General features: G+C 42.3%; 1 protein-coding gene across 1 annotated transcript; it reads left to right on the top strand.

The window, feature by feature from the left end:
• Positions 1-1068: 1068 nt before the first annotated feature.
• Positions 1069-12151, top strand: PCARE (photoreceptor cilium actin regulator). Its single transcript, XM_032989537.2, has 2 exons — positions 1069-5156; positions 9438-12151. Exons 1-2 carry the CDS (start codon positions 1357-1359, stop codon positions 9565-9567), a joined length of 3930 nt encoding a protein of 1309 aa, XP_032845428.2. The 5' UTR covers positions 1069-1356; the 3' UTR covers positions 9568-12151.
• Positions 12152-17697: the final 5546 nt, after the last annotated feature.

Below are 17697 nucleotides of genomic sequence, written 5' to 3'. Positions count from 1 at the left end.
ATTATCAACCTCATTGGTATACCACTCTTCATAAATAAATACTTGGAAAAGATAAATATCTTCTGATTTGTCCAATTCCTACTTTGGCTTCTGTAATTTCTCTTTCAGAGTGTTAGTATTCTGTGCTGACCTCAGAAGTGATTCAAACGATATGTTTTTTGTTTGGTTTTTTTTGGTTTGTTTGTTTGGTTTTTTTTTCAGAAATGGGCCTATATTTTTAATTTGTTAGCTTTTTTTCTTAGACTTTTAACCCATAAACTCTTGCAGTTAAGAGAACTAAGCCCTGGCCAATGAAAATAAAGGTAAGAAATTATAATATAGGTAAGCAAGTCACTTTTGTGACTTCAAATTTTATCCCAGAACACTCAGAAGAAGGAAAAAATTAATTTTTTTTTTTTTTTTTAATTCTGAAATTCTACAGTTTAGATCTACTAGATGTAGACACCATCTTAACATACAGAAAACTTATTCTGCAAATACTGTTATTGTGCAGTTTGGATTTTCAGGTTGGGAAGCTATCTAGAAGAGAAAAAAATACTTTCCAAGAATGATCACCTGAAAGGAAGAAAAAAAAAATCAAAATCTTGTTTGGAAGTCTTAGAATGAAAAAATAAACAGCTTGTCACTTGAAAGTAGGGGAAGATTTTGAAGACCATCAGAGCAGAAGTCTAACAGACATCTCTAAACCCATTTGATTTTGTCTTGTACTCTCCAGTGGGTATGCACTCAGTCAAGGTCACCTTTCTCTTGGTTAAGGAGATTTAGTGGCATTTACACACCTGTTCAAATAGTTTCCCTTCAAAAAGGCTTCAAAATACAGTCTATTCCTTTGGATCTCTGCATTTAATTGTATGTTATGTTTTCGCAACAAGGGGAAGAGGGAGAGACAGGTACCAAGTCCTTTTGCCTCCCAATATAGTGCCAAAAAAAATCTGCCTTTATAAATACAACATGGGTGCTGACTGGCTGGTGCCTGCTTAACCTAATGAGCTTAAAATCTTATTTGTACTGGACATCTGTCAAGACAGAAGTGAGACACGCAAGTCCTCTTAATCCATTAGCTCTAAATCCAGCAAAGCTTTCACACACTTATTTTCTGAATCGAAGAAGAAAACCTGAGTTGGAATGTACAATGCAACAGTGCACACCTTCAAGAGCAGATCCTAGGCAGTAAGCACGTGAGATTTCAAGGCAAACAACAATGAAAACTGACAGCAAAACTGGGATAGTGATGGAAAAATCATGAGAAACAAGCCAGTCTGCAGTTCGGGATGAAACAGTGAGTTTGATTCTTTGTTGTGTTTTCCTTAGTTTTTCTGGATATTAATCAAAAATAAAGCCAAAGACAGAGGAAAGATGGGCTGCACACCTTCTCGCAGTGAGATTGCTAATACTATTGCAAGAAGTGGTCTTAAGGCTTTGAATAAACCCAAAAGTATTTTGCGTATTGATCCAGGAGATAAAGGAATCCCTCTGCTGGTTAAAGGTACGTCTTGCTACAGTATTGATGAATTCCACCAGTATGGGATCCAGAGGAAAGACTACCTGAGAGGAAAGGAGAATAAACTATCAGAGCAGGACAAAAATGATAATTTGCCGTTATCTTCCAAGGCTTATTCAGATCCCCAGATTTCCAGGGAAGACAAGAAAATTGAGAGGACAGCCACAGATGCTGAAGTTGTTATGTCCAAACTGATTGAGTCTCAAAAACACATTACTGAGGCCATACAGATCAGAAAGCAAAGCTCCTGTGAATCAGAAGCATCAGCTTTCATTTGGGATGACAAGAATGAAAGCAACATGAAGCAAATCCCAAAGAAAGGAAAGAAGCAAAAAAATCATAAGCTGGCAAAGCAAGGTCGACCTAGCAAAATTAGAGAAAAGTCCATTTTTTCCCCATGCGAGACAGAGGAAAAGGTAGATTTCCCAGAACTGCTTGTTAAGGCTCATCAGAGTGCATATGCCTACTTAAATCCCAACCTCTCCAAGTATGAAATGATACTTCACATGGCCAACCAGGCTACCCAAACTCAGCTCTTCCTACAGCAGATGGTAAGCTTTCTCATGCTTCGCTTTGATGAAATCAACCAGCTCTTGGAAGAAGTTGCCAGTAATGGGGAAAATCTTCTCAAAGATGTGGGTGGGAATCTGGCATGGCCAGCAGGAAAATGTGATTTGAAAGAGCACCCTGATCTTCTGCAACAACTACTGCAGTACACGGTCAATAAAATGCAGTTACTGAGTGGGACGCTGGCCTCCCTCACGTCTGATGCCCTGCAGGAAACATGCAGCTACCTGAAGTCTGCTGCAAGCAACTTGGAAGGAAAACTGAAAGCAAAGCAAAGCTTTGATGAGCGCCTGCTGCGGACAGTAAGTCTGCTTGAAGCCTCAACAGTGGGCACCTCTCAGTCCCACGGTGATGACAGGACTCTCTATTCTGAGGACAGTGGCATTGGCGTGGACAGTGAATCCCTCAAAGAGTTCAGTGCTCTCAGCCAGCATGGAGGACAAGCAAGCTGTGACTCCTGTGCATATGGACATCTGTACCAAAAACACACCAGAACAGTGGAGCATGTGCGTGATGGGACAGTGTCACCAGGATCAGCCGCATCCCATGACTGTGCACTTGAAAGGAATTCTAAAGATATATTTTATTCATCTGTGCGGAGTAGGGAAGCAACTTCTTGTCAGGGTGGAGTACCAGAAGGCGTTTCTGCCATGCCCCAACATGCCAGCTTGAGCAAAAGCCGTTCCTGTAATTCCTTCCAGTCTGATTCTACTCAGGAAGGTGAACATTTCAAAATCTGTGAATCAACAGATTTTCATGATGATGATGATGATGATGATGATGATGATGATGAAGATGATGATGAGAGCACCCTGGGGGAGGATGATGACAACACAAGTTTATCAGAAATGGGGAAGGATACTCTGCCGAGGAGGCCCCTGTCTTCACCTGCAGTCACTGATAACACACAAAGGCAGTCCATCAAGAGGACAGAGAATGCAGAGACAGAGGAAATTATTCTGAAGATGAAAGATGCCATCAGTGAAAAAATTAAGTTTGTCCCAGCTAAATCTGGACGTAAAGAATGGATCGAGGATGAGAGTGGAAGAGCAGTCCTAACAACAAGGCCCAGTACAGCAATGGGCAACCAGAAAACCTGTGGGAAACAACGACGGTCCAGGTCAGAGGAGTCCCTCAGAAGCCAGGCAGAGGACCCGACCCTCCTAGAGCTTCAGAGAACTCAAAAAGAGCTCAGCAAAAGGCTGGAAATGTTTTATGGAAAGAAGAATACAGATAACAACCCAGTGCCTTGGAAATCAAGAACAGCACCTTACTTGCAGGATGAACAAATTACATCTAGGTCCTCTAGCAAACTGAAGGCATGCCTCTCAAAAAATTTCAGCATCCTGCCTAACCAGGATAAAGTCCCTTTGTTTATGGTTGATCAAAATCCTGCCCACCAGCTGGATGAAAAAAGAGTCAGGAAGCCTTTAAAAGCTACTGTGCCCCCCCAGGAGACATCAGAAGGTAAAGAAAAGGATCCCTCTGGAGCACAAACACTCAGTAGCAACAGCTGTGCTCCCCGTCAGTCTGTCAAAAAGCTTATTGAAACGTTCAGTCCTACTGATGGTCTTGTAAAAACCGCACCTTTAAGATCTTTAGGACCAATAAAGTGCATCAGAAAATTCGGACTTCCAGTCATCCCACCCACCATTCCCTTTCAGAGAGGCCTGGCACCTTTAAATCTTAAGCATCGTATTTCACCAGTAGAAGGCACAAACTCTTCAAACACCAGTGGAATTTCTTCTAGCTTTCCAAATGCCTTTCCTCCTGCACCAGCTGCAGAACTAAGCAAGAACGACACAAAGGAAGAGACTGATGAAGACATTGAGAGCCTGCCACCGCCACCACCTGAAATGTTAATGGACACTTCCTTTGAATTAACTGAGCCTGAAGAAGGTGCAAGAACAGAAAGAAACTCTCCAGAAGATGCCAAAAAGCCTGCCAAAACAGAATTTCATGCTACTAAGAAATCACAGGTTTCCCCAAAAATGAAAGCGTCCCTTCAGTCCATTGACTTATTGCCAAGTAGAAATACCAGTGGCCCCAGTGCAACCACTAGTAAAGGTCTAAGGAATACCGGAGCAGAAGGGGACGAGAAACTGCAGAGGTACTCTCTGGAGCTGAACCCTACCAACGTGCACATCCCTACCCAGGAGGAGATACTGGCAACCCAGAGAAAAGAAGCTGCAGATTTGTACAAACAAACCCATAAAATTATTCCCCTTCAAAATCCCAGTGGTATTTCAAAACCACACAGCAACAGCTCAGAGAGCAAAGAGCCCAATCCACAAGCAACTTCAGTGCAATACCAGAGCCATGGTTCTCCCGATTCACTCAGGAGAAACGAGAAGGGCTCAGCATTTGCCAGAAGGGTCTCCCCAACAAGAACTCCTCCTTCTTCTCCACCAATGGAGAAACAGCTTTTCAGCCCCCCAACACGCCACAGACGCTCTCTGAAGGCTTTCAGCAACCCACAAGCAAGCTCACCCACCATGCAGAGGAAACCCAGTCCCCCCTCTAGCCCCAGGGTGCCCAGCCCACCCTTGCAGAAGAAGCTGTCCTCTCCACCACCACAGCGAAAACCACCCAGCCCTCCCGCGGGGCACAAGCAAAGCTCGCCAACGCCACGCTGGCTGCTGGGCTCCCAAGCCTACCGCCGAGATGCAAGCCCCCCTCCACTCCCCACCGCCCCCTCCCCACCAACCTCCCCATCCCTGTCCTACAAGGGGCCGAGAGCTGGACTGGATGCTGGGGACGAGCACCAGCTCTCCTCCTCCTCCAAGAGGGGCAGCAACGCCCGTTCAATATTTTGCCCAGCCACCTCTTCCTTATTTGAAGCCAGACCTCTTCTGGTACCTACCAAACCCGCTGTGGAGGTGCCCAGCCAGCCTGAAGCTTCATCACTTTCCCAAAAGAGCAGTCTGCTTTTCCGGCAGCCCGGAGACCGGACCAGAAAGCTGTCCCTGAGTGCCACCAGTCCTCAGCCATTCGTGAAGAGAAGTTTCTCTGACCGCCGACCAGGGGTTCAGTTTCGTCTTCCAGTTCCCGTAACAGCTGGCAGTGAACCCGTGCTTAACCAAGCAAGGTAAGAAACTTTCCACTTTAGGTCCAGAAAGAGGTATAGTACTGCGTTGGCTTTCTAAACTCCTGATGGGAATCTAAAGTCTTTAAGAGACTTCCCAGAAAAGTGCCCAGTTCATGTGCAGAACAGATGCCTGGGCAAAAATAACATTGTACTTGGACTAGATGATTGTCGTAGGTCCCTTCCAACTGAAATATTCTATTCTATTCTATTCTATTCTATTCTATTCTATTCTATTCTATTCTATTCTATTCTATTCTATTCTATTCTATTCTATTCTATTCTTCTGTCCTATTCTATTCTGTCCTATTCTATTCTGTCCTATTCTATTCTATTCTCTCAGATTTCAGTAGACCACCACTCTGAAAAAAGGGAAGAGTTACCTTTCCATGGCTTGCTCAAGCCTTACACTTGCACATCTGCTGTGAGAGGCACCCCAGGGAAAATTCAGTGTTGGTTTCATGGCACAGAACTCGCCGTATTTGTGTGGGGGCTAAGGACATCCACATTCAGTTTTTTAAAGCTCTGAAGTAACCCTTAGGTTATTAACATCTTTAAATAACCATTAGAAGGTAGGCTTGGATCAAGAGGCAGGATATCATTCCTAACATCAGCCTCTAAGCCAGTAAACTGTTCTGAAATCTGTATTAGAATGCTTAAAATCAGCTAACAAAAACGATGGACAGATAATGTATAGTCAAGGATCTGTATGGATGTAAATATAGCTTGAAATTTTGAGCTTCTCCTGTAGGCTTTCAGATTTAGGTGCTGATTTCAAGTCTGATGGGTCTACAGCCCAAGCCCAGTTTTCAAAGTGGAAAAATCCTCCCATGGGTATTGGAGATTCACTGCTCTGAAAAAGTCAGTTTTAAAGGAATTGAAGCATCAGCACATGCCAATTCCATGTTTGCAACCACTGGTGCCCTTTTTTTAAATATCTGGGCTTAGCTTTACATTTTCTCTACCACTTAAAAAAAAAAAAAATCACAAAACCAGCCAGGAAACAGAAATGGCTACTCAGTGAATACTCAAAGATCAGTGTAACAGCATGGAAGTACAAAGTGTTGTTATTCTAGTTTCTTAGCATCTTAGGATACTTAAGTCCATTAAGCTCGAAAGTACACAAAAGGATTAAGACCCTTCTCAGGTAACATTTCCTCGTGTGAGAAGTATTTTTACTCTTGTCACAGAACAGCTAAAATCACATTAATTGTGCCCAGGAGCAGGGACTGCAAGACCAACCCTAACAGGAGCTAAAATTGCACTTGTAAGTACACAAGCACTCAGTGCACTGTGAGTACAGGGGCAGTCGTGGATACTGAACTCAGGTGTCCAGGCATTCCCTCTCCAAAGACAGAATAAGAACCAAGTTTCCCACACTGACAGTAGAGGAACATGCTGAGCAAAACATGCAAAAAACACTGGGAAATGCAAACCATTTTGCATTTCCAGTTCTAATATTACATTATATTCTGGCATTTGAAGATTTCCTAAAAGTCCTGTACGTTGTTGCTGGGTTTTCTGTTGTTGTTATGTACTGTGTGAAGTCAACTTTGTCTATTCCAGTGCCTGCTAGCAGAAATAAATGTTTTCAGAAAAGGCTTTATGTCAAACCTTGCAAAACAAAAGCCCTGGTGGTTTTATGGATCAATTTTAAAAACAGTCTATTATAAATTTCTAGGTAATTTATGCTTCAATGGGACGTATTATCTTTCTATTGTAGTCTGTCAGAGCATAGAGAGCAATATAAAAAACCACTGTAAATAAGATCATCCCTTTCATGAAAAAAAATTATATATCCTACTGTTATGATACACAGAATTTTGGAAGAAAAAAATATACCCTGAACCAAATTCAACTTACTATTTATAGAAATGGACATCAAAAGTAGTCTTACTTAGTTAGTCCAAATTTATATCAATATAAGCAAAAGGGAAATTTAGCCCATTAATTACCACATACACTGATTTAAGATGCAATATGTGCTACTGTGTGTTTTTTTACACTTAAAATTAGCTGCCTGGAGTAAACTTTTACAGACCTTTCATTGAATGGCCTAATACAAATATCGCGGCAAATGTGCTGATGAGCAGAGAAGGACCATTTGGGGAATCAGCATGTCCCAAAAGCTCTGAGAGCCCCTCACATCACTGCTGGTCATCTCCTCCTGCTGAGGACCAGCGCGGTTGCCACAGCTGTGAGCACCACAACCCCATGCACAGGTGCCAACCCCTGATCTTATAGCTCTTATAGCAGATGGCATAACAGACAGACCACCACATTCTGATCTGTCTTTCTCCTTCAAGTTCATTTAGCATCCAGGGCTTCCTCTGCTTTGCAATTCATTCAGCTGACTAAGGGAAATTTCAAAATGTCTCCCTAAATCAGACGTTGTATACCTAAACCTCCTCATTCTGGCTATGTTTGCATCTGGTCTCAAATTCACAAGCTATTCTTGTCCAGCTGTCAGTCTCCTTTCCTTCATTCCTTCTCTACCTCTCCTCTTCAAATATAACAATGTCTCTTTTATTTTTTTTGTCTTTGTGGGGGGTTTGTGTGTTATTAGCAGCTTCAAGCACTAGTTACAGAGGGGAGGGGAGACGGAGTCAAATCTGCAAGAGCATTAAACTTTTACAGATAAAACATTTTGAAAATCAGGGAGCTAGCCAGTTTCTCCCATGCTCCCAAACTCCAGGATATATCCCTCAATTTTTTCCATGCCTGACTAAAACATCCATTTGCTGAGAAGCAGATTGCTAAAGATAATCTGGCAGGAGCTTGTACAAGCAACGTGTTCCTCACGCAGCTGAGTCCCCTCTGCCACCCACCCCATTTTAGCAGAAACACCAAAAAAAAAAGAGGTGACTTCCGTCTCATTTTGCTAGCTAGCATTGCCAGGCATTAAATGTCAGTGCTGTGTGCAGATTTGCGTGTCTCCTGCGCACTCATGGCTCTTCTAGAAGGCCAAAAGTGCTCCTTTCCCAAGCACATCTCCTGCCCATCCCATGCTCTAAGGAATATAAAGACTTAAAACATCATTAGCCCTAACTAGGGCTGGAGCTAGAGCTTTTTTGTTTAGTCTTTGGGTATCTGGAGAAGAATTTCAGGTTCAGGTTTCAGTGCTCAAGTCTGTAGAACTGTTTTCCATTTGGACGGCCTGAGTTAAATTTGCTGGTTTCTAAGCTTGGTCATTTGACAGCCATCAGCAGTTACTGGCATCTTATCAAGGCATAACATGTACAATTGCTCTGCTCATAGAAATCCTGTTAATCTGTAATAGGATTTCTGTGTATGCAGTTAAATGAAATAATATTTCATTCAGACTGCTAATCTCCCAAGAGGTAGAGCAGAGATAGAAGATTAAATGCTATTACCTTTAAGATATTGTTCAAGGAGGGCTTGAGAATTGGATTGGGTTGACTGAATCAGGCCCAAAGCAAGGAGCCCAAGTGAGACCTTCTGCAATTAGGGGATATTTGAATCTGGATTAGTTTCATGACTGGTCATGTATCACAAACACCTCTTCTTTCAGCAGCTCAAAGCATTAAAGTCCTAGCAGTCAGAATAGGAACATAACAACTTGTCTATAGTTGAAAGCTAATTCAGTTTAGCAGTTTATGTGCTTAAAATACAGTAGCGATTCCCAGATAACTCTGAAATATTTCCCCATGTTGAGTTTAAACCACTTTAATTAAAGTAACACAGAGCACATTTCAGCATGAAGTCCCATGACGTGAGATATTCGTGACTGGCTCCAGTGCTATAATCAATTCATAAAGTCCCTGTGCCCCTAGAGATTGCCAGTGCAACCTCAGGAACATCATTTACACTTTCTGTGGTCTGTTATCCTGTCTCCAGAGTGGCAGATTTACACCGCCAGAATACCCATCCCACAGTCATGTTGGGGCACTCAGAAATCACTGTAACCACGCTGAGCAGATGCAGAACAGAGGTAAGACCTTTCCTCCAGCTGAGTCTGGAACAAGGCTTTTCACTCAAATCTGTCTCTGTTCGCAAGTGAACCCAGATTCACACTGATCCCTTGTTGAACATACAAAATGTTGGCTTCCCAAGAGAGTTTTGGGAGGAGACAGTACAGTGCATTTTGCATCACAAGAATAAAATCTGGATGGTGCATGTAAAGAGCATGTATACATGAGGAGACAGGGAATGACATAGTATCGTGCAGCATTTGTGCTTTGTGGGCTAACATGGTCTAATCAGCGCTGTTTTAAAAAGTCATGATTCATTAGCTTCTTAACTTAAGCATCTTTCCTTCTGCAGCTTGGAGGAGAGCCCTAGAAAAGCAGGAGATTCTTGGAACAGCCCTTGCATTCTTGAAATCAAGGAGTCCAACAGATCCGCTTCCCAGCCCGAGCTCTACGTCGTGGGCCAGGGGCTGCAGAGGGACTGACAGCAGAAGCACCAGTGAAGGCAGAGGCACAAGCAAAGCCAGAGGCCCCAAGGGAGGAAGGAGCCTTACCCAAGCCTCCAAAACGCGGCTTCATTTTTTCCCACAGGGAAGCAATATGATAGCATTGCATCTAAAAACCCAAACTGGCCCCAACAATCTAATGAAGTATCAGCAGAGTGGTAGCCAGCTTCTCTGGATTGCATTTCATGGTTTAACTCAAAGATCTACACTGAGCGAAAGAAACGCTTTGCAGCTGGGCGAGTCTGAGACAAATTGGTTTGGTAAAGAGAGGACCTGTAGCCAAGTCCTTTGTTTCAATGTTTAGATAAAGGAGTTCAAAAACTGTCAGAAATCATCATTATTTAACATGTTATTTATCCAGGAGGTATCACAGTTTCAGTTATGTAAAAAGCGGCTGTTGTGCCATTTCCAGGGGGGAGGTAAAATCCTCAATCAATTGAGTTTTATTGCAAAAACATCAATGGCTTCAGCAAAGCCACACCTTTACACTAGGTATTTATCAACGTGCAGGGAGAGAATAAGGTCAAATGCAAGTTAAAACAAAACAACCCCTTTTAAAGGAATAAAATTAGGGATCTTATTCCCTCAAAAAGACTTTGATCTTCTAAATCACCTTTGATTATCACATAATCTCATCACCTCTAGTTTCCAGGGTACAAGGCTTAATCCTGATTAGAGTAGTTTTGTAATAGCCCAATTAAACAACATTATAAATCCTGAGGCACCTAAGGACACATATCTTTTTTTGTAAAAGAAGAGAATGCTACCATAGAGAATCCTATTCTCCCTGAAACAGGTTTATATTCTGATTTATGCAGTTTGAGGGGACTTATTGTAGTTTCACTGAAGAGTCTAGACAGATTCTTGTTAATAAAAACACAAGTTATTTACAGTTGATTAATCCTAGACTTTTACAGCACCCATTGGAATACAGTTTCAGAATTTACTGGATCTTGCTCACCTAACTAATTTATCATCACAATTAAGATGCAACTTTTAATTAATGTCATTTTAATTAATCTAATTTGATGTGTTTACATATGCAACTTTAGTATAGAAGAAGATCCAGATAAAAAGCCATTTGCAGTCCGATTTTGATAGGAATAGTTTTAAATTTTCCTACAGTTTTAATGATGGTGGTATCTAGGCACTTCACATTCACACAGGACTTTTAACCCTTCCTGCCCACTTTCATGGTGGGGAAACTGAGTCTCGTCTTATGCTGCACAGGGGACCCCTGTGGATACTGAACTCCTTAGTTTTAAGTCTAGTGCCTTAATCACAGCCATCCTTCTGTAATTTCAGTGCCATTTTATGCCACAGACACAAGGAAACCTTAATTGTTATGTCTAAGGTGGGGGTTTAAATGTAAAGAAGTAACTCACAGTGAATAGATGCTTTGGGTTGCCAGGGGTTTGTGAGCTTGAGGTGGCAAAGCAGCCATAGCTATAGCGAACAGCTGGGAGATGTCAACAGATTCACCTTGTAATAACACAGGCTGATGCACCATCCCCTACCAATCAAGTTGGAAAATCACCAGGGAGATATTGCAAAGATCATCAGCAGGGCAAACTTCAGGCCAGTCTTTCCCCTTGCCAGAAGTGTAGTTCTCTCCCAACTGCAGTAAAATACAAATACATTTCTGCATGCATTTTGTGTTTGTCTATTCTGCTGGCAGTAATCCCCCAGAATAGAAACAAACCAGAAACATGACAGCAGAAAACCAGCATTTTGCGTGCCTAAATGTAGTTTTAATGATGAGAGCATAACAGAGTGGGAGGACAGCTCTGCTCAGCTACTACAATAATTTTATCTCTTTATGGTTTCATGCTGAAATTTCCCAGCATCCATGATGGGTGATATGAGAAAGTATTTATTTATATCTCCTAAGCACCAAATTCCGTGGTGAAATAGCTACAGCAGCACATGGAGCAACCCTTCACTTCAGCAGTCAAGCTGGAAACCTCCTCACAGATGTGCTAGCTGGACATGGAGTCAGCCAAAGCATCTTTCCACAAAGAACAGGTGCCCCTGGAGATGTGGTACATGAGCTGGCATCCTACCACAGCATCTCTCCCAGCTTTGATTAAGGCCATGGTCATCGGGAGGCTCACAGCAAACACAACCCCACCTAAACACCGCCACTGCTGAAGGATTCTGATGCTGTCTTAAGGATGCTGCAGCAAACTGACCATCATATTCAGGAAACAGAGCTTCTCCAGGAGTCATCTACAAGTTTGTAACATGAACTCGTGACTGCATATAGCTAACTGACTCTCTTCAGTACAGTTAATGTACAGGACTCCTGCAAATAAGGTGTTTACCTTCAATTTGTATTGCAAGCATGAGATTAACAGTGACTATAGTATGTAAGAAATGATAGTCTGGCTCACCACTTTTTTAAAAGAATACATTTTTTTTTTTTTACATTACAGGTTTTTGGACAACACTTCCGTTTTTGATGAATACAATATTTATGGAATACAACTGTTTTATAAGACCATACTGAACTTTAAGATTTATTTTTTACTGTTATAAATAAACCAGAGTTTTTGTACGCAAAGTATGAGTTTGATCGCTCTTACATTCTGTATGCAACCAGCTTAAATCTTAGCCCATATTATACTATAGATTCGTTCTTTAGTGCACTAACTAGTGCTCTGTGCTATAAAAAGTCCATTTGCTTCCTTCTTCCCCACCCCAGCACAAGCTTGTCTTGTTTTGTGTTTTACTGATACATCAATTAATTTAGATTGCATTTCCATTGAGCAAATATGTCTTTTTTAGGCTACACGATCCAGCCTGGACACTGACAGAGCAGAGCATAGGTCAGCTGTGCTTCCACCCCTCCCCTGCCCTGATTTAAGCTTGAACTACCTGGCAATTTTGTACTCAGTTCAGTAGGTCTTCTAGGTACAACCACAGCTAACTTGAGCATGGGGTAGTGGGTTTGTCCTAAGGGTTAAGATCAGAGTGCACCCACTGCAGCAGAGTCTCACTGCAGAGGGGTTTCACAGAGTGAAGCAGTTATCTGTTTTCCAGCCAGGGCTTCATAGCTGCAAAAATGGCAGCTAACAGCTCCCTGCTGCACTTCATCTGCAGACCTTCAACGAGCTGGCAGCTGCCCCTGCTTCCAGTGACACTGCTCAAGACCTTTAAGGGACTTGTCATTTCATACCCTTGGCATCTGAAGATAACTAGAACACCAAAGTACGATACACACTCCAGTTGCTTTATTTGACTTCAAGAACTATCTCAGATATTAGCAATATGTTTGAGAATGTTATGCAGGTTATCAATAAAAACAGTGTATTACTGCCCACACCTCTTAACATCTGAGGCATTTCATAATCATTTATGAAGCTTTATCTTTAAGAGAAATATTCTGAGAAGTTATCCCCTTTGCTATAGGAAGCAAAGAAATCACAGAACAGAGATAAAATAACCCGTTCTTACTGTCACGTCTCATCAGTAAGGAACTGCCAACATCTCCTGAAGAGAAATTCTTCTAGATGAGCAAATCATTATTCCTTCCACATTAGATATACTCAGTGCCATCAGGACTACAGTATGTAGAGATGCATGTTGCAGGTATGAACTTCAAACTGAGAGTTTGATCTTCCTGGGCAAGATCCTGGAGGTTTCATAATGCTTACAGAGTATGGATTAGGGTCTCACTTCCTTGCTGTCCTCAGGTAAAGGCAAAGGTTAATAGAAACTCACAACTGTATCACCTGAAGATTGGGAGCAAAGATCCCAAGTTTGCATTTCTTGCCCACTGCCCTTTTTGGATGAATAATGAAAATATCAACGTCAAAAAAACAGACGTGCAGATGCAGACAGTAAATACTCAGCAGGACAAGGTGGTCAAGACCCAGAACCACATTATCCCTCTGATCCCATTTCCACTCACTTCACATATGACCGCCCTGCATTTACCCTGTGTCATCACTGCTAGCACAGAATTATCTACAGCCCTCACTGCCCCTAATTGCTCTCTATTTTTCTGGCATTCTGAATTTTAAAATCTGGCCTCTCACCTCTCCTCATCATACTCTTTTCTCTTTCTTTACTAATATACAACCCTGTGACTGCGTTAAGTAACCTTGTGAGGATTTCTGGAAGTAGACTGTACAAGGTACACCCTTTATCAAGGTTATTTTAAAGGAGAAAGGGGCGATAAGCCTATCTTACTCAATATGAATCCCTTCTGCTTTAATAAAGTTTTCCTTGAGGCATAGATGAGTTGATTATATAGCAATTAAAGAGAAACTGAAAGCTTTCAATGTTATAGGCTGCCCTTCATTTATTATTATTACTACTACTGAACCATTGGGTCTTTAATATACAAATGAACTAAAGCTGAAGCCTAAGGATGCTAACAAAGACCTGTCCTTTCCTAGAGAAGTAACTGTAAAGCTGTGAACAAAACTTTCTAGGCATTCCAACAGACACACAAAGATACATAGCAAGGCCAAGATGACTCTACAGATAAAACTTAAATCAACAAATTCACTAGCTGCTTGGCTTTTAAATGTGACTCTAAGTAGCCAATCTAACAGGGCAATTATTTTTATCTTGCAGCTTTATCTCCTCTTATAACTAATATTACTTTAATATCTCTTACATCCAAACTGGAAATTAAACCTGCCAGTACAATACAATGGCTTTCTTTTTTTTTTATTATTTTTTTATATGTTTTCCTCCACTTTGAAGCTTTGTGTCTCTTCGCTTGTAAATATAGTTAACATGGTCAGTCAGGGCACAAGGCAGTGCATTTTTATGGACATTTTTGAATACTGAGGTTTTTATCAACAACCTGATATGCATGCAGACCTTTTCAACTTTATATTTCAGAGAAAACACATGCATATACATACATGCATTAATTATCATAAGAGACCTGACATACAAATTTACAACAACAGCTGGTAACAGGGTATCTCTAAGGTGCAAAATAAAGAAATAATATAGAAAACACGATGGACAATTTTTTAAAAAGTTACAATTCTACATTCTTTGTGTTGAAAAACTCAGTACTTCAGAACTACTTATCCTACCAATAGCCAAGAGAGGGAAAAAGCATGTACTGCATCTCTGAGCTGTGCTAGTCCAGGCAAATCAACTATTTCCCATTTCCAGCCCCACAGAGTTCCCTTGACAGCCAAAGAGCTAGATTAAGTTTTTCTGCAGAAAAAAAAGCCCCTGGAAACACCACAGCATGAGGAATGCAGTAGGCATTTAGATACTTGGTGTATTCCCAGTTTCCCTTGCCTGACCAATGGCTCTGCAGCCTGTCTACTCCCAACACACAACGAAGCTTGTTGTAACCTCCTCAGAGGTTGTTTACAGACCAGCAAAAATAGAAAGCTACTTCTTTAAATAGTATACTAATAACTTTAAGAGTCCTTTGACAAGTTTAAATCAGACTCCTTGCAGCGAAAAGGAGAGGAGGACTTGTGTGAGCTTTCTCTATTCTTTGGATGATGCTTCCCAGGAGGCTGATGTGCTCCAGAAGCACAAAGCGGCAGCGCTGGGGCTGACCACCTCACACCCACCCCTTTGGGGATGTCAGGCCAGTTCTGCAGAAAGGTAAACAGAAAGCTAGCACAGGGCCCAATGGATCCAATTATCTCAAGTTTTCTATCTCAAATTTTCTTTTCCTTCTAAATTTGCATAAAACTGAGCCAAGACCTGAGATACATCTAAATTCAGTTTTGTAAGCCAAGCACTTACCAGTATTCCAAAGCATCATCAGGAGAACCACGCATCAGCCACGTTTGTTTATTACCACGTTTGAAGACTAAGAAATGTTTCTGGTATGATGGAGCAATGACTTTAAGGAGAGAAAAAAATGTCACCCCTCAAACAGTGGCTGTGCAGGTAGGTGTAATATTTCACTGCCTTTACTAAGATGTATTAAAAAGATTTGAGAGGATATTGGGGCTGGGAAGGGGGGCAAACAGGCAGTTTGTTTCCCTAATTTTTTCCCCAAGGAAAACCCGAAAGGACACATTCACTGTGCTGGTAATGGCAACCCTATAAGTTCATGGACTGTTTTTCCCTGCAGTGTGCTACCCTGCCTGGGCTTTACTAGGCCAGGATTAGATTCATAGCTAAGCAAACACATGCAGGCACATAAAATAGATTTTTTTCCTTCAGAAAGACTAATTAACACATCACACATGCTTTTTCTTTTGTAATGTCAGAAACTGGCAACCATGCAGGATTTGCTGTCAAAATGTTACAGTTTGCACTGGGCTGTGAAGGGTTTTTCCCTAAGGCAGAGGAATAATGGCAGCAACAAATTAAAATGTAAGCTTAAAAGATTCAAATGATTATGAAATGAAACTGGTAAATAATTTCTTAAAAGGCAGCACTGTCAATGATCATGCAGTCCACCAAGAGTCAAAGCCGAACCCAGAAGTGCTTGTTCCAGCTATGCAGGAATTCATTATGCTGGCAAGTGCTGACCCACAGCAATAAATTATCACATAGCTCTGGGCTGAATGGCACCCAGGCTGGAGTATAAATAGATTTGAGAAACCCTTCTCACCTGTTATTGGCCTCACGGTCAACACGTCCTTCTGCAAATGAGTTACAAACAACACTACTTGACTGCTGTCCTGGGTAAATATATATATATATGCCTTTTCAAAAGCAGTGCATCTTTTCCCAGTGAAATACATTTCAACTTCTTACATAAAAAATTGTGATTGAAGACAGCTATGAGACAGAAATGACTGAGATTGCAAATGTGCAAAGCTTTGGGATTTGGGCCAACTTTTCTTTGTTCAGGTCTATTGTGAGCACAGAATACACCTAGTTAGAAAACTTTATTCTATACGGGACCTTTTGGGTATGTCGTTCCCCAACCGTGTAAATAAAAGGCACCATTGTAATGCCAAATAATCAATAGTAGCAGCAGATGACACAAGCCATAGCAAAGGAGGAAGAGTAAGAGAGGGCCAGTGAGAAAAGGATACAGCGGTACAGATTTACTGCGTATTGGAATTGCACTGAGGAAGATTTTCAGCTAACTCTTACTGGGACAAGAGCAATCTGTAAGTTTGGGGAAAAAAAAAAAAAGTAGCTTCCTAGAGGTCTAAAATGTGAACTACTACAAGCCCTGGGCAGGGCCGGGAGAGGCCGCACGGTGCTACCAGTGCCTTCAAGTGGCGCATTAATTGCAGGATCCCTGCAGAGTGGAGCAGCAGTTCCTGCAGCGGCTGCGCGGCGGGGCCCGCTGCGGCAGAGCTCCAGCCTGCAAGGGACCCACCAGAGCGTCCGGCTGACTTAGCTGGAGGGCAGCTGCTCCCTGGGGAAACAGGAGCGTGTTTGGTTTGCACTGGGTGATACTGAAGCTAAAAAACTGCCAGTCAAAGCAATAGGGATCCTAGCACTGGCACAATTACATCCATATGCGAGTCATCTTAGTGGTATACCCAATTTCCCTTCTTGAAATAACACGTACTGCTATTCGAATATTGGCACCGACAGAAACGTGTCAACACTGAACAGTTTTACAGCCTAATATATTATATACACTGACAGTATACACAGAGGAGGACCACTGTGTAGAGGAAGTGTCTCCACGCACAGACGTGTGCGTATAGATGCGCGCGTGTGTCTGCGGAGCAATCTGGAGCAGCAGCAGGTGACTCACAAGGGACGTGACATTGCAGGCTGTGCCTGCAAGCTTGGGCTGGCCGCAGCGCCGGCCGCTGGGCACGTCTGTCCGTCCCAGCGACTGCCCTGCGCGTCCTGCAGCCTTCACCACAGCCTCCAAAGGGGAAGGGGCTTTTGCTTTCTGCTCTCAGATGCAGCAGAGGTGAAACACGCTAAGGGGCTGTGAAAGTAGCACAGCCTTCATCTATCCAGGGCGCAGCTATCAGCACAGAGAGAGGCTTTACAAGCTCCTTTACCACGGCCAATTACATTCAGAAACATTGTGGGGGGTGGCGGGGAGGGCTTTTCAGGGTACAAAGGAGCAGTTTGTTCGTCAAAGATACCGGGTTTTTTTGGCTAAAGATACCAAGGCAGAGTGGAGGCTGAAAGGTTCAGGTCAATTCTAATTTTAACTAGAGTGGTTTTCTCACCTCTGCCTGT

The sequence above is a fragment of the Tyto alba genome, unplaced genomic scaffold (assembly GCF_018691265.1).
Source record: "Tyto alba isolate M040663 unplaced genomic scaffold, T.alba_DEE_v4.0 Super-Scaffold_16, whole genome shotgun sequence".
Lineage (NCBI taxonomy): Eukaryota > Metazoa > Chordata > Aves > Strigiformes > Tytonidae > Tyto > Tyto alba.
The sequence above is the reverse complement of the archived record's forward strand: the minus strand, read 5'-3'. Positions and strand labels throughout refer to the sequence as shown.